Source organism: Pinus tabuliformis, chromosome 6, assembly GCF_031772625.1.
Source record: "Pinus tabuliformis cultivar Carrire ecotype Pingquan chromosome 6, CPIR1, whole genome shotgun sequence".
Lineage (NCBI taxonomy): Eukaryota > Viridiplantae > Streptophyta > Pinopsida > Pinales > Pinaceae > Pinus > Pinus tabuliformis.
Genome location: NC_142292.1, coordinates 272,611,940 through 272,637,149, shown reverse-complemented (window position 1 = coordinate 272,637,149; position 25,210 = coordinate 272,611,940). Strand labels below are relative to the sequence as shown.

The following is a 25,210-nucleotide window of genomic DNA, read 5'->3' as shown; positions in this document are numbered from 1 at the left end:
ATTCACCCCTAGTGTTCAAAGTAAACCAAAAAAAATATCTTAGTAATTGAAGCATAATTATGTACCTAAATGTAAGAACGTATGTTATGCATGAACAGTCAAAATGTCTAGTCTTACAGATAGGTACACGCTAGAATGTGATAAATGTTGTTTTCTGTAAATTCCTAACAAGTCAACTAGAGAATATAGGCTCCAACAAGGTGGCAAGAAGGTGATATAGGCCGTGAATAGTGATCTCCCAAGGCTTTCTCTGTATGACTATGAGCACTTTGATTTTAAATTAAATCCTTGTGAAATACAACACATTTTCAAAAGAGTGACCATGTAACAATATAGATTACGTTGCTTTGTGGTTGTTTACACCAAAATACAAAAATTCAAGGAATAAAAGGTTGGTGCTAAAGTTCATATTCTATCAGAAACGGAACATAAGTTCAGTTCCTGCAACATTTTCTGCGTAGAGCACCAGTCAAAATACACGGTAAATGAACTCATGCAAAGGTGTAAACCGAACATGAAGTTCTGACATGTCGAGGACTATACAGTGCTCTAATTAATCGCAACAAGGTTTGTGATAGCATGGGGAACAGGCATCTGAAATTGCATATACATGAAGAACTGGAGTCAAATATAATATCCTCCATCCTGGAATTACACATACTAATGTCTCCATATCTAATCATTTTGAAGGCAAAAGCTGAATGTAAATAGACAGTCTGTAAGCTGTCCATTCCCACATAACAACTAGACCGCCAAAAAGAATCCCGCCAAGATAATTGTGGACTTCAAAATTATTCTAGCGACATTCAAAATAACTGCAAATAAACAGAACAAGGCATGACTCTGTCAAATTGAACCAATCAAAAGAAACGTCACAGAATATTATCAAAAACTGTTGAAGTAATGCAGATTGATATATTTGCTATCTTCGTTAACAACCATTCACTCATTTTTTAAGAAAATGGGCCCCCATTAGCCCAGAAATCTCAAGAAAGCCAACACGTTCCCTTCCTGCAAAGATGCTCTTGAGATTTTCATCGCAGACAATCTCCTTTTTGTTCGCGGGATCCTGTAAATATTCACCAGATATAACTTCAGTCATAGTTATGAAATATGGACAACTCCGAACTTAATCTATAGCAGTGAATACATCGTCTTAAAACGATTTATCATAATATAAAGTTAAACCACGATCCTGCCTACATTCTCACAACATATTATATGATCAACTATAGAACTGGACAATACTTTACAGTGTACACAGAAACTAGCCTGAATTTACTTCCGCGTCAAGTTAATCAAGAGTTCTCCAGTTAGACTTTGGTGAGTAAAGAAAAGGTGTTCAATGTGTAGAATTATGTGCTTGCAGATGTGTCAGCCATTGAATTTTCTGATAATACCTGAGGAGCTCTGACTTGATAAGATATCCAGGTGGTGCCTGTCAAGAGTAGCGAGAGTGGTTGGGACTCACAGTGATAATGCTGCCCACCTCAGTTTGAATCCTAGTTAGCCTTGCTCGATATGGTTTTCTGGCTATCATATCAGGCCAGGGGAATTTTTCTTGGCAGCGGCACTATCTGATCCTTGGCAGCCAAATACAGGCAATTTCCGATTTGCCCCCTGATACTCTCAAAATTTAAAAACAATATCAAGGTAGCAATAATGACATCCACTGTCCAGAGATTTTCAATTGCATATAAGCATCAGCGGTTCCAGAGTGATCTTGCATGTTGAGATTTAAAAGGGTCAACACGAGAATCAATGAAATCAGATGTCACCGAATTTCTGAAATAGTGAATTTGAGAGAGTGTGTAAACCCAACAAAAGTGCGCTGAAAAGAGAAATGCACAAGTGCGCCCAAGAGAGAAATGCCGAACAGAAATGCCCTTAGGCTTATCACACTTTGTATTATTGATCAAGAGAATCACAAGATGAGATGATAAAAATGCGAACTGAAGCTATGTTACCTCTAGTGAACTTGAGAGTGTTTGTAAACCCAAACACGAGTGCGCTGAAAAGAGAAATGCACAAGTGTGCACAAGAGAGAAATGCCAAATAAAATTGCCGTTAGGCTTATCACACACACTTTGTATTATTGATGAAGAAAATCACAAGATGAGATGATAAAAATGCGAACTGAAGCTATGTATTTATACACAGCTCTAGAGAAGCATACTCCCAAGAGGGGTTATAGGCTCATATATAACAAGGGCACCCACCCCAAATGGATTATTGAGCCTACAAATCAAATTTGACCAGCCCATTGAGCTAGGCCGACCAGTTGAAGTCCCACACCGAAAAGTGTTTGCCAACCAATATTGGGGCCCTGCCCAAGTTCGAAACTCAGTTAACCTGCCTAGCATGGCTTGTGGGCAGTTGAACTAGGCTCAAGAGTATAGGGGCAGTGCCTCCAATTCAACACCAAGCCACATTGATAACAGGCAGCAGGCCTAATGATTCTCCTGATACAAAAGAAAAAATAAATACATAAATAAAGTTCGACTAGGTCGGCCTTAACAACAAACCTAGTATATAATAAATGAAATAAAATATCACATTAGCCATAATTACAAGTATATAATAATACATATGAATGGATTGTGGCCACATGTATAGATTACACCAATAATTTCAATACCCGCCCGCCTTGAGATGAACAACGGACCACAAAGGGAAGTAATTTAATACAAAATTAACTAAATTTACTTCACCTCTTCACATTGAACAATGGGCCAGATCACCCCTTTGAACTCCACATTGCTCCTTATTAAAGCCTTCAAGATCATCAACAACAGAGACTGAGCTCCAGATAGATTTACGTGGGAAATGTTGTAGTTCCACAAATACAATTGAGTAATGGCTCGTACTAGAGGAACTTCCTCTTGATAGTTCTCAAATGGACGAACAAGTAACTCAATTGCATCAAATTCGGCCTGAAAGCAGTGAATAATGGATTTGAACTGACAAGGGCATCCTAAATAGGTGAAGTCATCAACAACATGAAGACTAGATAAGCCATTGATCCTCTACAACATGAGCACTAGATGAGCCACTGATGAGAATACCCTGAAGAAGTGAAGATACATCTGCAACAAAAAGATTAGATCAGCCATCAACAGGGCCATCATTAGTGATAGGAATTTTCCAAACACTATAGGAATGCATGAGAGAGTACTCGTAAAGGTAGAGCCAGGACCAACACATAATTTGAAAAAGCAGGGGGTCCATTAAAATACGATAGGAATCATCTAAAAGAGGACCTACATGGTGATGACAGAGCATGATCCATGGAAGTATGCCGAGATCCATCTAAAGAATTGGCTGAAAGAACTAAAGGGAGAAATACTACAAGTAGACCATGACAAGGAACCTCGTCAAAAATATCCTCTATATCCAACCGCCCTTTGAGTGGTGGGATTAAAGAGGACGTATCTCTAACAAGTTCCATTGCATCCAAAGTGTACCAGGAGTCCAAAGACAGATTTATTTCCCATGCACTAGCTCCAAATATTCTAAAATGCAAGATAGAAGGTTTGTTGCCATGATATTTATCACAAGTAGAAATCCCTGTGACAGCAAAAGTAGGTGCTCTATTGATGTTATGGGTTGTGCTACCATTCCCAAGAATCAAAGCTAATCTTCTTGAAATGAAGCATGAAATGAGCCATCTCCATGATTGCCCTATTCTTCTGTTCTGCTACTCCATTTTGATGTGGAGTGTAATGTATTGGAAAATTCAAAGTGGCAGCTTATTAAATCAATTTTCCTTTACCTTAATATTTGCTTGTGAACTTAGTTAGACTTATTGTGTTCTTTATTTAGATATTTTCATCAAACAAATATCATGAACAGAACAGCAATAACAGAGGACAAAGAAATTAGGCTCAGTCAGGGAAAAACCCCTCCAAAGTGAAAACCTGGAAAAACTCCTCTCTTCTTATCGAATCTGCTTCCAATGAGACAACAAAGACCCAATCCTAGACCAAGTCCTTCCAAGTACCAAGTCAGTCCTTCCTTGATCTAGCACTAACCAACTTCAAACTGCAACTTCAACCTCTCAGCTTCAATATTATTTCTTTGACCTGCAACTTCAGCTCTATAGCAGTTGCAGAAATCCTCATCCAGCGTCCTCTTGAGACCTTCCTAGAGCAAGACAGCTCCTTCGAAGGTCAATGAGGTCAAGACAGAGTATTCTTCCTTCCAGCAACAAGAGACTGCACTTCGTCCCACACGTGTGAGAGAGAGATAGCCAAAAACAATTATACTTCTTCTTCTAGACCTTCGTTCTTCTTGTCTTCTTGCTTCCCAGCTATAGATCGAACTTCTTGGTGAGTGAGTACCAAATGAGGTCAAACTGCTCTTTCCAAGGGGTTGAATTCCCTCTTTTAAGCCGACTTGTACTTTTGGAGTTTCTAAGACTTTCTAGACTCAAAAACAATTCTTTTTCCAATTACATTTTGCCCGAAAGGGTCTTATAAACATGATGTTGACTCCTTTGACTCATGACAATAAACCCTAAGACCTAACAAACCCTAGAAGCACAAAGAACATGTTTTTAACTTTTTACCTAGAAAACCATAAAAAATGAACATGACACCCATGATTTAAAATAATAACTTTTTATTTTCTTCTTTTGTTTGTTACATAGGATACATATTGAAATGAGTACAACAACAATTATAAAGACCGAAACTAGTTACATTTTCAACACTCTCTTAACTAGGGAGGTATTCATAATTGTACAACCAGTACAACATCATTTTCAAACTAAAGAGTTCTCATAAAAAGGGTCGGATTGATAAGCCAACTGTAAGCATCATCATTATAATCGGCACTGTCACCGAGGCCTAACTTGACAAGCTCTACTTCATTTGAGAGCATTATGCTAGGAGGCTTTACGTGTGATACCGTACTACCTCTACAAGGTACATACCCCATCTGGATGTTCACAAGGTATATCCTTTTAGGACTAATCTTATCTTGGATCTCCAATCCTGAGTCCTCAAAGAATATCAGTCCTCTTGGACCACTCTTCTCTTAGATACATGTCCAATCCTTAAAGAGTGTCAGTGCCTTTCCTTTCTTAGATTTTATATCCTCAAGAAAACCACATATGCTTATCCAATCATCCACCATTTTCTCTTCATTACCTGAAGACGAGAATGCACATGTGATGTCTAACATCACTCCCTATTCCCTCTTACCTAGGGAATAGATCCTTGCTCCTATTTAAGGAGACTCCTTTACTCCCTCTCAAATCTAGAGGACATTCTAGACTTCCTTTCTATTTGGGAAGTCGACACCACAACCCTTATAGCTTGTCTTCATAAGAGTATCAGCTACCAGTTCTTCATAGCTTCTTGGCTCCAACTTTTCTTTGCATCTCATCGTATCGAGCCTACTTCCTTTCGAGGTATCATGGAGCCATCTTCTCTCTTCAATCTTGAGACAAGATCCAAGTCATTTGTCTTTTTCATCACTTTCATCTTAGACATCATAAAGGCATTGCATTGAGCATTTTCCAAACTTCACGTTGATCATAGCTTTCTCATGAAAGTGATCTCCTTTGACCTTCAGGTTATCTTCTCACACTGCTACCTCTTCAATCCCAAGATGGGCATATCTTGACTTCACAGTGGTCAAGTATCAGATATTGAGCTCCCCTCAACATTCTTCATACATTTCCATCCATATAGTTAACTTGCATCAATTGTCATCATGTATTCTTGCAACATCCTTCCAAGTAGCAAAATAATATGTTAACCAAATAACCAACAATAATTAAAAATAGAGTTACCTCCTCACGATGACCTCGTCTAAACATCAACATCCTTTTGGTCCATCTCCACTTGAATCTTCCTTCACACATCAGAATGGCCAAGGATCGAACTTGATTACCAAGTTACAACTTTTTCTTTTGAAGATTATACCGAATGTTAATTTTACATATTCTAAAGAAAGTCTTAATCTTTCATACATCCTTAAGTAAGTCAAATTATTCTTTTTAAACATCATACAATCATACTAAGCATGTTACAAGATTCTACACACATGAATCTTAACCAATATTCATTTCCAACGTATATCCTTATGCCTCTTATTCCATCATCTAGCTATATGTCTCATAATGAGCCTGCATCTTGACCCATTGCATTCCTTCATCCCTTTATCAATATTGTTTCCACATTACATAGAATGTATACTATCCTTGTCATCATGCTTCTTCCAAGAACCTTCAAAATGATGGTCCTTCCAAGATCATGATGATCCATCTAAGAAAGATGATTGCCTCTAACATAATGTTAGATAATGCCTGGATGAACAATATGCAAAATGGTCTATCTATCTACTCTTAAAGACTAGATGACTTCTACAAAGCAACTTTAATGTTAGATAATGCTTGGATGAACAATATGCAAAATGGTCTATTTAGCTACTCTTAAAGACTAGATGATTTCTACAAAACAACTTAACCAAGTAGACTCTACATATGCTACTACCACATGCTTGTCTCTATGATGCTATATAAAATCAAGTAAACAACAATGCATATTATTCTAAAGGAAAGATTAATCCTCATAAAGAACCTAACAGGCAGTGTGCCTTCTTCAATAGTAAAGATCTTTCACATCTTCCTTCTTCGATTTCTTCTCAAGTTCTCCTATTTCCTCATCTATGTGAGCCTCACATCTTTCCTTTCTCTTGTTGTTCTGTTGGCTTGGATAGTCCCTTTTATAGTGTCCATATTCATTGCACTTAAGCATTGAAACTTCTCGAACTTTCCCTTCTTCAGCTTCTTGACTCGAGCTAGAAAGGCTTGAGATTATTCATCTTGTCCAATGTCATCTTTTATTTTAATCCTTGACTTTTCCAAAATACATTGAGCCCACAACTCATCAAAAGGAGTTGAATCTTTCTTAGAGTAGATGCTTGTTGCAAAGTTGCTCCATTCTAGTGGCAATGCATTTAATACACAGATGGTCATTTTTGAATCAGAAATTGTCTCTCCAAGTCCCTACAAGTGATCTCTTAATTGAGAGATCTTCATTAGAAAGGATGTCATGTCCTCATCCTTTGATTTCTTCATCTTGTATAGTTTATTCCGCAAAGACATATTTTGTCCAAATGTACTTACAGAGTACAAGTTCACTAGCTTGTCATACTTAACCTTGGAAGTTTTCAAGTTTGCAACAAATGGAACAAGAGGATCTTTAATGGACTCAACTATGATCCTTTGTGCCTTTACTTCCCCTTCCTTGTATTTTGCTAGTTCTTGAGTCTTGTCCTTCTTAGGTTCAGTGATTTCCCTAGTATTCCATTACCTCATGCTCTATAAGTGACAAGTCAATCCTTTTCTTCCATGCTAGGTAATTTGATGCTCCAACGAGTTTGTTGCTCTCCTTGCATAAAGAACCCATATGACCTGTAGATTCAAACAGAGTAATAATGAGATGCTTGATAACCAAGATTCTCATCTTCTTTAATGATGTCTTCAACCTTTCTTGATGCCCTCAAGATCTTTGAAGAAACTTCAATAATGTCCTTGGAAGATGTTTCCTAGGATTCTACCAACAACAACTTTCAAGAGTGATGAATGATACTAAGATCCTTTTGATGCTTCCTTCAAAGATGTCTCTCAATGAGCCTTTAAATAGATATCTTTCTGTCAAGAGACAACCTTTCTTATAGTCTTCCTCTCAAGCCTTCCTTTGATGAGAGCTTGATGTAATCTTGATCTTCTTCAATGTAGAAACCCTCCTTCCAGATCAATAGGTCTTCTACTTCTTTTCTTCCACAAATGATTCCCCTTGACAAGCAAACCCTTCTTTGTGTCCACAAGATGATCCTTTCAATTGCATTCTTGTTCACCTTAGCTCTGATACCATGTTGGAAAATTCAAAGTGGCAACTTATTAAATCAATTTTCCTTTAACTTAATATTTGCTTGTGAACTTAGTTAGTCTTCTTGTGTTCTTTATTTAGATATTTTCATCAAACAAATATCAAGAACATAAACATCAATAACAGAGGACACAGAAATTAGGCTCTCAACTAGAGCAAAACCCCTTCAAGGAGAAAACCCGGAAAAACTCCTCTTCTTATAGTATCTACTTCCAATTAGACCCAAAAAACCTAATCCTAGACCAAGTCCTTCTCCAACTACCAAGCCAGCCCTTCCTTTGAATTCTTCCTTGATCTAGCACCAACCAGCTTCAAACTGCAACTTCGACCTCCCAGCTTCAATACTGCTTCTTCAACCTACAACTTCAGCCATGCAGCAGTTGTGGAAACCCTAATCCAACATCCTCTTGAGACCTTCCTCGAGCAAGACAGCGCCTCCCAAGGTCAATGAGGTCAAGACTCAAGACAAAGTATTCTTCCTTCCAACAACAAGAGACTGCACTTCGCCCTACTGTAACTCGGATCTGCGATTTTGGCCTCCTTTGTAGCTACAGAAACCCTAGACTTTTGCAGGTATGAGAGAGAGAGAGAGCCCAAAAACAAGTCTGCTTCTTCTTTTAGACCTTCGCTCTTCTTGTCTCCATGCTTCCCAACTATAGATCGAACTTTTTACTTGAGATCAAACTTCTTGGTGAGTGAGTACCAAATGAGGTCGAATTGCTCCTTTATATAGCCTTTCTAAGGCATCGAATTCCCTCCTTTAGGTCGACTTGTACTTTTGGAGTTTCCAGGACTTTCTAGACTCGAAAATAATTCTTTTTCCAATTGCATTTTGCCTTAAAGGATCTTATAAACATGATGTTGACTCCTTTGACTAATGACAATAAATCCTAAGACCTGAAAAACCCTAGAAGCACGAAGAACATGCTTTTACCTAGAAGACCATCAAAAATGAGCATGAAACCCATGCTTTAAAATAATAAATTTTTCTTTTCTTCTTTTGTTTTTTACATAGGATACATATTGAAATGAGTACAACAACAATTATGAAGACCAAAACTAGTTACATTTTCAACATAATGAACAATGCTTTTCCAAGAGATACCCTAAAATTTGAGAAATGATTAGAAAGCATTGCTAAATATATTCACCACCACCATCAATCTTGAACTTCTTGATCTTCTTGCTGCTTCATGTTGGAAAATGCAAAGTGGCAGCGATTTAAATCTTATTTTCCTTTTACCTTAATACTTGCTTGTGAACTTAGTTATTCTTCTTGTGTTCTTCAATTAGATCTTTTCATCAAACAAATATCAAGAATGAAACAACAATAGAAGACACAGAAATTAGGCTCTCAGCCAGGGCAAAACCCCTCCAAGGGGGAAAACCTGGTAAACTCTTCTCATCTTATAGAATCTACTTCAAAATGAGACACAAAAACCCAAACCCTAGACCAAGTCTTTCTCCGAGTACCAAGTCAACCCTCCAACAAGTCTTTTCCTTATTCCGCATCAACCAGCTTCAAACTGCAACTTCAACCTTGCAATTTTGGCCTTGCATCTTCTAATGAAACCCTAATTTTGCCTCTTCCTGAGACCTTCCTAAAGCAAGACATCTCTTCCCAAGGTCAACAAGGTCAAGGTAGGGTATTCTTTCTTCCAACAACAAAATATTGCACTTCGTCCTCCTTCAACTCAAACCTACAACTACGGTCTCCTTCTGCAGCACAAGAAACCCTAGAACTTTGCATGTGTGTGTGAGAGAGAGAGAGAGAGTGCCCAAAACAAAGATTTTACTTCCTTCTTGGATTCTTCTTGCTTCTTAGACCTTCGCTCTCCTTTTCTACTTCTCCCAGCTATAGATCGAACTTCTTTATTGATAGATCGAACTTGTGGATGAGTGAGTGCCAAATGCAGTCAAACTACTCCTTTATATAGCCTTCTCAAGGGGTTGAATTCCCTCCTTTAGGCCGACTTGTAATTGTTAGGGCCGACTGTTACTTTTGGAGTTTTCCCAGACTTTCTATACTTGAAATAATTCTTTTTTTAACAATTACAATTTTCCCGAAAAGGTCTTATAAACATGATGTTGACTCCTTTGACTCCTGACAATAAATCCTAAGACCTAACAAATCCTAGAAGCATGAAGAACATGCTTTTACCTAGAACACCATCAATAAAGAGCATGAAACCCATGCTTTAATAATAATAACTTTTTCTTTTCTTCTCTTATTTGTCACATAGGATACATATTGCAATAAGTACAACAATTATGAAGATCGAAACTAATTACATTTTCAACACTCCCTCTTAACTAGGGAGGTATTCATAATTGTACAAACAATACAACATCATTCTCAAATTGAAGAGTTCTCATAAGAAGAGTCGGATTGATAAGCCATAATGTAAGAATCATCATCATGACCAACATTATCTCTGAGGCCTAACTAGACAAGCTCTACTCCATTCAAGAGCATTATGTTGGGAGGCTTTATGTGTGATACTGCACTACCTCTACAAGGCACATACCCCATCCAAATGTCCACAAGGTATGTCCTTTTAGGACTATTATTATCTTGGATATCCATACCTGAGTCCTCAAAGAATATCGGTCCTCTTCAACCACTCTTCTCTTGAATGCCTATCCCATTCTCAAAGAGTGTCAGTACCTTTCCTTTCTTAGATGCTATATCCTCAAGGAAACCACATATGCTTATCCAATCCTCCGCCATCCTCTCTTCATCACCTAAAGAAGAGAATGCACATGTGATATCAACATCACTCCTCAACAAGAGAGGACATCCCTATTCTCCCATTTTATTAGAGAATAGATCCTTGCTCCTATTCAAGCAGACTCCTTTGCTACCTCTCAGATCTAGAAAAGTTTCCAGCTACTTGATCTCCATAGCTACATGGCTCCCTCTTTCTTCTGTATTTCTTGCATTGAGCTTGCTTCCTTTCAAGGTATCATGAAGCCATCTCCACTCTTCGTTCTTGTGACAAGATCCAAGGCATTTTTCTTGTTCATCACTTTCATCTTCGACATGAAGCCATTGCATTGAGCCTTTTCAAACCTCAAGTTGATCACAACTTCCTCATAAAAGTGGTCTTCTTTGACCTTAAGGTTATCTTCTCACACAGTTACCTTTCAATCCCAAGATGGCACATCTTGAATTCATAGTTGCCAGGTACCAGATATTGAGCTTTCCTCAACATTCTTCATACATTTGAGTTTGCCTCAACTGTCATCATGTATTCCTGCAACATTCTTCCAAGTAGCAAAAATAACATGTTAACAAGATAACCAACAATTAAAATCAGACTTACCTCATCATGGTAACCTTCTCGTACCATCGACATCCTCATCAACCATCTCCACTTGAAAACTTCCTTCATGCATCATAGTACCCAAGGATTGAACTTGATTACCAAGTTCGAACTTATCTTCCGAAGACTACACTGGATGTTAATCATTATTTTACATATTCTAGAGAAAGTCTTATCTTTATCCATATACTTAAGCATATAATATATTCTATGAACAACTTTCTTTTCACAAGATTCTATACATATGAATCTTATCCAAAGTTTTACATTCAGCATGCATTCCTATGCTTTCACCCAATCATCTAGCTATCTATCCTAAAGTGAGCCTGCAACCTAACCCATTGCATTCTTTCATCCCTTTAACAGTATTGATTCCACATTACATGGAATGTCTACTAACCTTGTCATGATGCTTTTCCCAAGGACCTTCCAAAATGATGGTCCTTCCTGAATCATGATGATTCAACTAAGCAAGATGACAACTTCTAACATAATGTTAGATAATACTTGGATGAACATTATGCAAGAATGGTCTATCTATCCATCTATCTAGATGATCCCTACAAAGCAACTTAATCATGTAAATTCTATACATGTTACTATCATATGCTTCTCTTTATGATGTTATACTAAACATCCTATATAAAGAACCTGCCAAACAAAGTGCCTTCTTTAATAGTAAAGATCTTTCACTTCTTCCTTCTTCGACTTCTTCTCAAGTTCTCCCACTACCTCGGCTACATGAGCTTCACTTCTTTCCTTTCTCTTGTTGGTTTGTTGGCTTGGACAGTCCCTCTTAAAGTCCAAACTCATTGCACTTAAAGCACTGAACCTTGGACATGTCTTTCTTCTTGGGCTTTCCAAACTTTCCCTTCTTCAGCGTCTCAACTCGGGTTAGAAATAATTAAGACTACTCATTTGATCCTTAATCCTTGATTCTTCCAGAATGCATTAAGCCCACAACTCATCAAAGGGAGTTGAATCTTTCTTGGAGCAGATGCTTGTTACAAAGCTACCCCATTCTAGTGGCAATGCATTTAGTACATTTTACCGCTCAAACTAGTAGGGATCTGATTTAAAGCCATCCCAAAAAAATTCCTTCTTAACCCTGTGGTAAGTTTTTAAAAATTCTGAGTGCCCTCCTAAGGGAGAAGTGTGCAATTCCATAAGAATCTTTTGTTTGAGTTGGGCATTCTTACATAAGTATAAGCGATCTTTGTACTAATGAATCATTTTTCCAGCTAAATGTATCAGATGTACTGGGATCTTGTTGTAACTTTTGAATGAATGCCCACATTTCTTTGTCATTCTTCCATTCATCTCTTGCTTCGTTTATCCAATCTGGTTGGATAATAGAAATGGCGCACAACAATGCTTCCACATCCTCATCCTTTCTTGAGAGTGCATCTGCCACAACATTTTGCTTCCCCTTTTTGTAAATCATTTCAAAGTCATAACCCAACATCTTTGTGACCCATTTTTGTTGCTCTTCAGAGGATAATCTCTATTCTAAAAAATATTTAAGACTATCATGATCTGTGTTTACCTTGAAGTGTCTTCCCATTAGTTAGGGTTGTCATTTCTTAAGTGCATGTAGTATTGCCAACATTTCCTTCTCATAAATAGATTTGTGTAAATACTTTCCTTTCATTGGACGACTTTCGAAAGCAATGGGTCTTTCATCTTGCATTAAAACAGCACCAATTCCATTTCCTGAAGCATCACATTCCACAATAAAGGTTTTCGTGAAGTCCGACGTAGCTAAGACCGGTGCTTGGCACATTCCCTCTTTAAGATGTTCGAAGGTCTTTATTGCTTCTGGAGTCCATGAAAATGCATCTTTCTTCAATAATGTTGTTAGAGGTGCTGCTATTCTCCCATAATTCTTAACAAACTTGCGATAATACGTTGTCAACCTGAGAAATCCTCGCAGATGCTTTATGGATATGGGGATTTTCCATTCCTTAATGGCTTTAATTTTGCTAGGGTCTACCTTAACACCTTCATGAGATATCATATGACCCAGATATTCCACCTCTTGTACTCCAAAAAAACATTTGAAGCTTTTTGCATATAATTGTTTCTCCTCCAATAGTTTGAGCACCCTGTCAACATGTTGAACATGATCCTTCCAAGACTTGTTGTAGATTAGTATATCATCAAAAAATACTAACACAAATTTTCTAAGGAAGGGTTTCAAAATGGAATTCATCAAACCTTGAAATGTTGAAGGTGCATTGGTAAAGCCAAAAGGCATGACCAAAAATTCATAATGACCCTCATGAGTTCTAAATGCTCTTTTTGGAATGTCTTCAATCTTCTTCTGATTTGATGATATATCCTGAATGAAGATCCAACTTGGTGAAGTAAATTGATCCATGCAATTCATCCAATAATTCATCAATGACAGGAATGGGAAATTTATCTTTAATAGTGAGCTTGTTGAGCTCCCATCAATGACGAGAATGGGAAATTTCTCTTTAATAGTGAGCTTGTTGAGCTCCCTATAATCCAGACACATGCGCCATGATCCATCCTTCTTATGCACCAATACTACTGGAGCAGAGAAAGAACTTTGACTAGGTTGAATTATACCAACCTCTAGCATTTATGCAACCATACATTCAATTTCACTCTTTTGGGCATAGGGATATCTGTACGGTCTGATGTTTGGAGGAACACTTCCTGGAATCAAATGAATAGCATGATCATGATCACGAATAGGTGGGAGGCCTTTGGGAGTCTCAAATACCTTGGAATGATTGTCCAAGACTTTTTGGAGATCTGGAGAAATAGATGATTTCGATGTGGGAACCTCTAGCGAACATAATTGTGCAATTACACCTCGTTGTTCCTTCTTTAGAAGCTTTGTCATACCGTTAGAGCTGATTATCTTTCTCGGTTTCCCTGTAATACCCTTTAATTCAACTTCCTTTCCTTCTGCACAAAATTTCATGAAAAGTTCTTGAAAATTAAAAGCTATTGTACCCGAGGATTGTAGCCATTTGACTCCTAGTACAACATCAGCACCACCCATTGGAATGGAAAGCATTGGGCTATCCAATACATATTCTCCCATGGATAGCTTGATATTATGGCACTTTCGAGAGCAATTTATGGTTCCTCCACTTGCAAACATCACTTGACACTCTAGTACTGGATATAGGAAGCAATCCAATCCCTTGGTTATCTTACAATGAATAAAATTATGGGTACTTCCCGAATCAATCAACACTACCTTTTTATTCATGATATGTCCTTCTCTCTTGATAGTTTGAGGAGTGGTAATTCTAGCCAATGCATTACAAGATATGGTCGGATTCATTTCTTTTTTATCTAGGGTTTGTTCCTAGAGCATATCCTCTTCTTTTGACATTTCTTGTTCCTTTTCTTCCTCCCCTTCACAACCTATGTAGAATAATTTCTTCTCAGCACACTTATGACCTTTAGTGTATTTGCTATCACAACTGTAACAAAGACCTTTTGCTCTTTTTTTCTTCCAATTGTTGTGGTGTCAACCTTGCAGGTTGTGGAAGGCTAGGGGCAACAACACTTCCATCTTTATAGTTGTGAGTGGTAGGCTTCCTAGTAGGCATAATTTTGCTTTCCATTTTTCTTGCTAACCTGAATGCCTTCTCCAATGAATCAAGTTCTCAAAGGCAAACCTCATGTTGGATATTATCCTTTAAAGTCCCTATGAACACATCCATCCTACGCTCCTCTGGAATATCTTTTACTCCTATGTTCAATTTTTGGAAGTCCTCAATGTGCTCCATCATTGAACCCTTTTGTTTGAGATTTATCAATTGGCTAAAAAAGGTGTTGTTTTTTGTATCCTCATAATGTGTTATCATTTCTTCCATAAAAATTGCCCAAGTGACAATTTGTTTACGAGAGAAAAGTCATCGATACCATACAAACTGATTTGGTTCCAAATATAAAGTTGCAATACGTACCTTTTGTGTGTTTTGCACATTATGGAAATCGAAAAATTGCTCCATCTGTAGTATCCATGTTCCGGTATCTTTGCCATCAAACTTTCTCATATCGATTTTTGGAACATGGTGGGTCTTCAATCCAACATTAGAGTCAATGAAATCATGATTAACATTTTTTTTGTTCTCATCATGAGTTTCCTTTACTAACCTTTCACCATTAGTAACCATTTCTTGTAGCAACTTATTCAAATTTATCTTCAATTCTTCCATCTTAGCGTCCATGCCATTCATCTTAGCTTCAATTACCTTTTGTGAGAGTGAAATTTGTTGTACTTGGTCTTGTAATTTTGATATATCAGGTTGCATTTCTTCCTCTTCTTCACAAGTCATGCTAAAGCTTTCAGGTTGCTTATTAGGTGGCATCAATTAATGCTAATAATTCTTCACTATTCCCTTTGAATTCCTTCAAACTAATTTTTCAAACCAATCTTATGCAAAATTAAAAAAAAACTACACACCTTTTTTTCACTTTGTAAGAGCTCGATATTGAATCTGTTGTATCTTTATAACTGCGGATCTCAAATATCTAAAATCGCGTCCTACAGTAGCCCTTTGAGTCCTCTTTCTAACCCCGCAAGTCTAATCAAGATTGGATTCTCCAAGGAAGAGTTATGCCAAATCTCCCACAGTGACCTGATTATAGACTAGTTCAGTAGAGCAAACTTGTACGAAGTGCCACGTGTCACTGTTCGACCTTAGTACCTGAAACTGATATACAGAAAACTACAGGCCGTCCTCTTTCTGAAACTTCTTATGAAATTTCAATTTGATGCTCAGAACAAAAGTTATGACGATTTTCCCTAAGTCACCTGTTTGGAATGTAATTCAAGAGTCTGCAAAAACCTTAACTTCCTCAAATCATATCTCCAAAAATATAGCGAAATAAGCTCTGAAATTTGGACCCGAAGTTCAAAACGATTTCAACTCAAATGGATTTTTTTTTTAACTTCTGAAACGTCGCAGAAAAAAATTTATAGCGAAAATGCCACGATGACCTATTTGGAGCAACGAAACCCTAGAATCCAAAGCTCTGATACCAAATGTTATGAAACCAGCTCACAAAAAGATAGAAAATATAGATCAACGCCTTAGAATTCAGCCTCTTCGATGGGGCAACCTCCTTTACATTACACAAATGAACAATTCTTGAATGATACAAATGACTAAACCTCCCTTCTATATATAGGAGTCTAAGGGGTCACAATATAATCAAGCTGACATAACAGAATAACATAAGGGCACAACAATAACAATAGTGGGTTTCTATGGGGCACACTAATAACAATATGGGGACAATAGGGGCACAATAATAACAATAAGGGCTACAATGACAATAGTAATGGGGGAATCACTAGTATTATAAGGATCTAACAATCCTAAAGGGCAACTACTAGGTCAAAGGAAACAATGGAGCGATAGCCCACTATCACATTAGTTAAGGCTCCCTACTCTTTATGGACTTTCACTGATGCGAGGAGACTTGGTATAAAGAGGAATCACTATATGAATAGGTTAATAAGAGGACGAGGAGTGATTTCCAAGGCCTATTCACAAGAGAGACTTAATTATATGGCTTTCTTGCTTAAGAAGCAAGGTGATAGGCTCTCTAGGAAGGGGTAGGACTCTTAAGGTTAGGATTTCATAATGTATCTTGAAAAGATGATTCCTAAGCCTAGAAACCCTTATGGAGACTTAGTCTTTGTGTGATCTTTGTGCAGTCGGAGTTATAAAGTTGCAACACCAAGTGGACCCAAAATTAGGTCAAGGAGGTGGAATTGATCACTCAAAAATGGGCTTGACCTAATTGTGGAAGATAAGAGGACCAATGGACAAATCGTCTTATAATAGAATGCAATGATCCAAATGAGGTCACTAGCCAAGGGAAACCTAGGGCAAGAGACGATTCTTGGGCTAGGGCTTGCTATATCTCGAGATCCCAATGTCGGAATTTTGTGAAATTTGGAGAGCCTCTAGAAAAAAACCTAGCGCAGTAGATGACGAGAGATCACGGGCTTTTGATGGCTAAAACATGAGATAATTGATGCCCTAGGTGACCTATGGAGGCTAGGCCTAGAGGAAGAAGGAGAGGTGAGAGAAATAAGCTTTGAAAGTGACCACCTATGGAGGATTAGTGCCTTGTCCTTTGGGAGAGATGGAGTCAAGGAGATTTTAATGTTCAGAAACAATTCACCCTTTCAAGGAGGCCTTCAAACAACTTCGCATGGCATTAGGGCATGAGAGGAGCTGCTTCAAGGGCTTTATACTTCGATTTGCAGTAATTGATGACTTATCGAGATGTATTTAGCACAAATTATCTCTAGGAACATTCACCCATTCATACATGGCCCATGACATGATGCAACGCTATAAAAGATCACAATTTCCACCAATTCGTATAGAAAAACAGTAAATTTCAGACTTGTATAGTGAAAATCCTAGCAACATTCATGTGACAAAAGTAAATAACAAGAATAAGCATGAAAAGAGCACTTACATGTACAAAAGAGTATATTCAATCATCAAATTATGCCAATAATGAAGCTCCAAGACGAGAAAGAGATCCAAACATCAAAATTCATCCATATCATCCAAACTTGTCCTCTAAAAGGGATAGCGAAAATCTCACAAGAGTTAATAGCCCAATCCAAGTGATTATGATCAAAAGGAATCATCTCACTTTTATTTATATAATCACTAAGGAGTTTGATTTGCCTAATATGGCCTAGTTGAGCCCTAAATAATAAAATAATGTGCAATAATACATCCCATGTGATGATGATCAAAATGAATCATCTCACTTTTATTTATATAATCACTAAGGAGTTCAATTTGCCTAATATGGCCTAATTGAGCCCCAAATAATAAAATAATGTGCAATAACAACATCTCTTAGTGACAAGCCCACCAAGATAGCTCAATAATACAATAATAAGCCTCTCAAGAGGGTCGAATGATCAATAAAGTGAATCGTTGGGCCTTTGAGGAGGCCTAATGAAGTCCAAAGGGTTGGCCTAATGATGTGAAACTGGACTCCCAACATAGTGGACAAGGGGTTGGCCCCTTTTTTTCCAAGAAAGAACCTGTGGTGCCCCCAACTAGGTGTGGGGGCACAAGGACATCCTCATGGGTCTCCAAGTGGATCAAAAATGTGTGTAGATCATCTGTAAGGGCTAGGATGATGATGTAAGCCCTCCCTTTGTAGCGAGAGACATCCTCTGGATCCTGGAACATCTACCAAGTGTATGGTGTAAGTGTGGGGCCGACTGGGCATAGCGAATCAGGTGCATCATCCTCATCTGAAAGGTGGAACACGAGCAATCAATGGGTGGTGTTGGGGATCCACAAAGTAATCTCTGTTATGATGGAGGCACATGGCTCTCAATGCTCACCCTACAAGTGCCCATGTGGCCCTCTAGAGGGCTACATACCCGTATAGGGAAACCAAGCCCCAAATGGAGACCCACCTGCAATCCTACATAAGATCCAATGAGTCCCCTTGCCCTCCAATACAATGAATCATTAGCATAATCAAGTAAAAGAGTTTAAAAATCATGGAAGCAATGGGGCATTTCATGGCGGCATTCCCTTCCATAGTGGCCTTTGGCATGTACAAGTGTCTCCAAGCTCAATAAGGGAGTTATCGAAGGATCCTATTAGGTGCTTTCATCCTTTAAAGGGGGTGACATGTTCATGGTACGTCCTTCAAGTGGTAGGTGGCAAATGATAAAGTGGTGGAACAGAGTGGGGATCAAGGGAATCATCTAGATCACATGTTCTGGTACAAAGGTAGCAATAATAAGGGAATCCCACACCTGGGTATATGAATGTGGGAGGGAGAAAATCGTGGTACATGAGTTACATCGGCCTTTGTTTTTCCACCCTTCTTCATATGCTTTTTGCCTTTGATTGAATTTTCTTCGTAACTGCTCGGGGCTCTAGGGCAGGGTTGGGGGGAAGCGCCCCCCTCCCCCACGAACCTACTCCCAATTTGCGCTTTGCTCAGGAGCACATTCCCTAGTTTTTAGGGAGCAATTAGGGATGCTCCCTAGTCTTTTTTGCAAAAAAAATTGCAGTGATATTCCAAATGGAATTTCTTTTCAAAGAAACAAATAATTTTTTAGTGAGGCGGCCTAATGATCAAGCCTATGGCCCTAGTATTGATATAAGATTCATGGTAATGTTAAATTCTTAAACATTACCATGAAATGACTCGGGATGTTTGAGAGTGGTTCCGACCTCATTGGATTTCATATGGAGAAAGTAGAATTTTAGATCTCATTCAAAATCCAGCAAACTTATCAGTTTTTCAATATTTCTAGATTGGGGGGATTGCAATGTTTCCATTGGATTTTGTCATGTATTAGGGCATGGAACTCGTATTTAATCAAGACCACCAATCCCTTTATGTACCTTGATGTTAGTGACATTGGTTGTCAAACTCCTCTATCATGACCCTACTAAAAATGTACCCATCACTCAAACAAAATCTTGAGTTGACATGCTATGTTTTTTCTATCTTATGTTAATGCTTAGAGGGTGATATTAATGACAAAGATCCCTATACAGATCCAGAGGTAATGACAAAGATACCTCTAGATATTAATGCTTAGAGGGTCACATAATGACAAAGATCTTGATTTTCCAACAAGACTAAAAAATTAGACATTTCTCGTGGCGGCAAGAGGCCCAAGCATTAGCAATAGATAATAGATTTACTTGTCTTTTCTAGTTTCTAGTAGTTTTTATAGTTGTTGACCCTTTCATATTTATTATGATATTTTTTGTAAACAATATATGACAATTTAAGTTTGAAGTTTGAAGTTGGCAATTATAACTCATTGGTAATGAAATATGAATATGACGTTACGTGAAAGTTGGAAGTTGTTTCATTTCATTTCATTTTAGAACATTTCATTTCATGTTCGGCATTATTTGTTGTAACGGTTACACTTAGCTTACAAGTACAACTTTGGTGATCAAAGATGATAAATGTTATATATTGAATCTTGAAAGCTTTAAACTTTAAGATTGATGAATCATGAGATTCAATATGTTGTATGTTACTATGTTACTAACTTGTGGATGTGGTTGATGAAGATTATAACTTCTAGATGATTCTTGTTATATGGTTCAATCTGTGTTTTTAATGCTTTTTATATCTAATTCATCATTCTACATGCTTTTGTTGACATATATGCATCAAAATATAAAAAATATAAAATATATATATATATATATATATTATATAAAAATCGCTCCCAAACCAGAAGCTTATGAAAATGTCGCTCTCGCTCCCGCTCCCTATTTTCGCTCCCCCTCCCAAGTAACCTTGCTCCAGTGGATGAGAGCATGTTGTGTAATATATAGCCATGGACACCCCCTTAAGGTGGGGCAATTCATTGCCCACTAGAGGTTGGGACAATCATGGGTTCCTTAATGATGGAAGGGGCTCATCTAGGGCCCATAGGAACTAGGGTGATGGCCATGGAAAAGGGGTACAGTTCATGTTGTGGTTTTTGCCCACGTGCTAAATTTATATGTCCCAACCATCTTTTGCATTTTGTGGTACATTTCCTATTGAAAGTTGCCAAACTACGCTTTTTCTTTTCTTTTTCATTGCATCAACCTTCGAGCATCGTTCCACGCCCGACCCAAGGTGTGGCCAATGGGATGGTGAGGTTAAACTTATGTGGACCCAGTGGATACATGTGGACCTAGATAGGAAAAATGATGAATGGGGTCCAAATGAGTGGAAAGGGGCAATGTATATGGTGTTGGGAAGTGGGACCACACAATCAAAATCAGGATTTCTCATGTAGTGCCAACTCTAAAGCTAGTGGTCAGTAAAGGAGATCTCACAGGACTGGGATACAAGGTTAAACACCAAATCAAGCAGGGAAGACAAGCACAGAGCTAGCCCACTCTTTCTGTCGAATCCCCACACCAATCCATGCCCCAAAGTGTCCATGAAAAGTAAACAAAATTACTCAACTAAAATGATAGGTCATACCTTTGGGGTCGACAGGCCAACCTTCAAACATACATTAATAATAGATGGGCGAGGGACCACATGGTTGGCTCAGGTGGCGGAGAAAATGGCACATCGAGCTATCTAGTGGCTGCAAAGGATTGCTAGCTACCAATTGAGGGCCATCTAGGAGAAAACTTTTCTCCTATATACACTACCCACAAGTGGTGGGTAATAGTACACAAATGGTTACTTCCGAATCAGAAATTGTTTCTCCAAGTCCTTGCAGATGGTCTCTTAGCTAAGAGACTTTAATGAAAAAGGATGCCCTATCCTCATCCTTTGATTTCTTCATTCTATACAACTTATTCCACAAAGACATATTTTGTCCTGATGTACTTATAGAGTACAAGTCCACTAGATTGCCATACATAGCCTTGGAAGTTTTCAAGTTTGCAACAAATGGAAGAAGAGAATCTTTAATGGATTCAACTATGATCCTTTGAGCCCTTACTTCCCCTTTCTTATACTTTGCTAGTTCTTGTGTCTTGTCTTTGCTAGGTTCAGTAATTTCCCCAGTAACATACTCCATTACTTCTTGTTTTGTGAGTATCAAGTCAACCCTTTTCTTCCATGCTAGATAATTTGATGCTCCAACGAGCTTATTGCTCTCCTTGTAGAAAGAACCCATATGACCTGTAGATTCAGACATGATGTAATAATATGATACTTACTTGATAACCAAGATTCTCCTTGATGATGTCTCCAACCTTCTTGATGCCTTCAAGATCTTTGAAGAGACTTCCTTGAAAGATGTTCCCTAGGATTCCTCCAACAACAGCTTCCAAGAGTGATGAATGATAAGATCCTTTGATGCTTCTAAAAGTGGTCCACCAAGAGGGGGGTGAATCAGTATTTCTTTCAATTGGTATAATGCCAGTTAGGCTTTATCACAAATCGAACCAAAAGTTAAAAATAAAATAATTTTATTAACAAGAAGTTGAGGACACCAATCCTCTTTTACAACAGTAACAAGCTCCAACTTGCACAAAGATGTTTCAAGGCTCCAACCTTGAGGACTCCAATCCTTTAATCAAATAGGAGCTCCAAGGCTCCAACCTTGAGCAAATACCCCAAGACTCCAATCTTGGTGAGGACACCAATCCTCTAATAACAAATGAGCTTCAAAATTTATTTCAAAAATTTCACAATACTGCTTTCACTGTAGATCTTCAATCTTCTAAATCTTCTCAGGTCAAAAACTCCAAACACAGGTCAATCTACAATAACAAATATCAATCTGTCCGCAAATGAAGGACAAATTTGTAACAATTAAACTTAGATCTGTAAGTTTGCAACAGTCGTTCTTCCTCAACTTCGTAAGGTACAATAAATAGCCCACAGATTCGCAAAGAGATGCAACTCCACAAATCCACACTGAAATTTCACAGATTAGCTATGTAGTTCAAACTACACAAAAACTTCCACAAGTTCACAAATAGTGCCTCGAATAGTTTACAGATCCACCGCAGGTTTTCAAGAAATGCGAGCTTTCATAGATCTACAATTATAAGCCACTTCAAAAAACGAGTCACCACAAGCCCGAGTTTTAGTTACAAAGATGACACAAGAAGGTATTTGTTCAAATTTCTCTAGATCTAAAAACTTCTCTACAAGTCTGAAGGAGCTTCTCCATAGATTCGGTCTTCAACAAGTTGAAAATTTTAGACTTCCTTGCAAGTTCACGAGATGTGAACTCTCTTTTTTTCTTCTTATTTCTATTCTGCAAATCGATGCTCTGAACAAATAACCTATTGTGTTGTATTTATATTATTTGTAAGGGTTGAAACGTCCCAACTTCGTGAAGGAGTCGACTTGTGAGTATTAAAGCCGACCATTGACTAGTGTACTCCATTTACTGTGATATGTATTCATCGTATTATGTAGTTAGTGCTAAGGTATTTGGGGTTTCATTATCTTAGGAATAAAGAATATAATAATTTAGGACATTAAGGATTGGGGTTAGGATTAAAGCTAAAGTTAGATTTTGCTTTAGGATTTTTCAATGATTATAAAATTTAAAAATTAGGATCGAGTAAATAGGGATATGGGATAGATTTAGGGTTTTGACAAAGTTAGGGTTAGGGTTAATCTTGACATAATGGTTCTAGGGTTAGGGTTTCATGGATAAGGGTTTGCACATGTACATCTAGGATTAGGGTTTTGCTTGGTTAGGGTTAGATCATTTAAGATTTGCACTTAAGGATAGTGTTTCAAGTAGCCTAGGGTTTCGTTCAATGCAAGATTAGGGTTACCAAGCGATGAGGGTTTAGCCATCTTCAACAATGTCATATTGACATCAATTACAACTTTAACCAACAATCTCCCCCTTTGCCATTGATGGCAATACACTGCCTCTTCCGATTTTTCCTCCCCCTTTGACATCAATGGCAACTCCTTTATATTATGCTCCCCTTGTCATGGTGCTCCTCCCCCTGTTAATTTGTTGTCTTAATGTGATGCAAGAGAAATGACCCCCATCTTTTGATGAAGGTATTCAAAAGCTTCTCGTGGTAGGGGTTTTGTGAAAATATCTGCAATTTGTTCCTTTGTATTGACATATTCCAATTTGACATTTTGTTTTGCAACTTGTTCTCGGAGGAAATGGTATTTGATTGGGATATGTTTTGTCTTTGAATGCATTACCGGATTCTTTGAAAGATTGATGGCGTTGGTGTTGTCACAATAGATAGTGATTGGTTGATTTGTTTCTATGTTGACATCTTTCAAAGCTTCCTTCATCCACAATATTTGTGTACAACAATCTGCAGCAACTATGTATTCGACTTTGAGTGTAGAAAGAGATATAGATCATTGCTTTTTGCTGAGCCATGATACAAGACAATTTTCCATGAAAAATGAATTTCCGCTAGTACTTTTTCGGCCGTCTATGCTTTCAGCCCAATCAACATCAGTGTATGTTGTCAAAGTAAGAGTTGTGCTTTGGGATACCATAGGCCAAAATTAGGAGTACCTTTCAAATATCTGAGGATTCTTTTTACAACCATCAAATGGGATTCCTTAGGAGCTGACTAAAATCTTGCCACCATTCCTACTACTTGCATAATATTGGGTCTCAAGGTAGTTAAGTAAAGAAGAGCTCCAATTATTGATCTGTAAAGAGTTGCGTCTACCAAGGGAGATTGATCATCCTTGTTTAATTTGCAATTTGTAGTCATTGGTGTGCTCATAATAGCACATTCTTCTATCCCATATCTTTTAAGCATGTCTCTATATTTGGTTTGGGATATGAACATGCCTCCTTTAGTTTGAGCTACTTGTAGTCCAAGGAAATAAGATAATTCGCTAATCATAGACATTTCAAATTCCTTGGACATGTTTTGAGCAAATTGATGACTCATCTCATCATTATTGTTGGCGAAAATCATATCGTCAACATATACAAGTGTGATTAGTAGTCTATCCTTGTCTATCTTCATGTAGAGATTGCTTCCAGCCACTCCATGTTTGAAACCTTGTTGTTGTAGATAATGATCAAATCTTGTGTACCAAGCTCTAGGAGCTTGTTTTAATCCATACAACGTCTTCTTTAATTTGCAAACAAAATCTTTTCCTTCTGCCACATCGAAACCCTCTAGTTGCTCCATGTAAACTTCTTCCTTTAGGTCACCATTTAGAAATGTTGATTTTACGTCCATTTGATAAACTTTGAAACCTTTCGAACAAGCAAATGCCAAAAACATTCTTATTGCTTCCAATCGAGCTACAGGGGCAAAAGTTTCTTCAAAGTCAATTCCTTCAACTTGTGAATATCCTTTGCAAACCAGCCTTGCCTTATTTCTAATGATTTGTCCATCTTCATTCATTTTGTTTTTGAACACCCACTTGGTTCCAATAATATTTTTATCCTTTGGACGAGGTACTAGTTCCCATGTTTCATTCTTTTCGATTTGATACATTTCTTCTTCCATAGCTTTTATCCAATGAGGATCCTTA

The 25,210-nt window shown here is 37.8% G+C and overlaps 1 protein-coding gene across 2 annotated transcripts in view; it reads right to left on the bottom strand.

Annotated features, from left to right (window-relative positions):
• Positions 1-317: 317 nt before the first annotated feature.
• LOC149258416 (upstream activation factor subunit UAF30-like) overlaps positions 318-25,210 on the bottom strand; it is a 52,882-nt gene continuing 27,989 nt past the window's right edge. Inside the window, exons 2-3 of one of the 2 annotated variants that reach the window (XM_089415324.1) lie at positions 940-1,069; positions 318-815 (exon numbers count right to left, since the gene is read on the bottom strand). In XM_089415324.1, coding sequence (XP_089271450.1) covers positions 947-1,069 — 123 coding nt within the window. In that variant the 3' untranslated portion in view covers positions 318-815; positions 940-946. Of the gene's footprint in view, positions 1,070-25,210 lie in introns of both variants that reach the window. The other variant, XM_089415322.1, reaches the window with a different exon arrangement.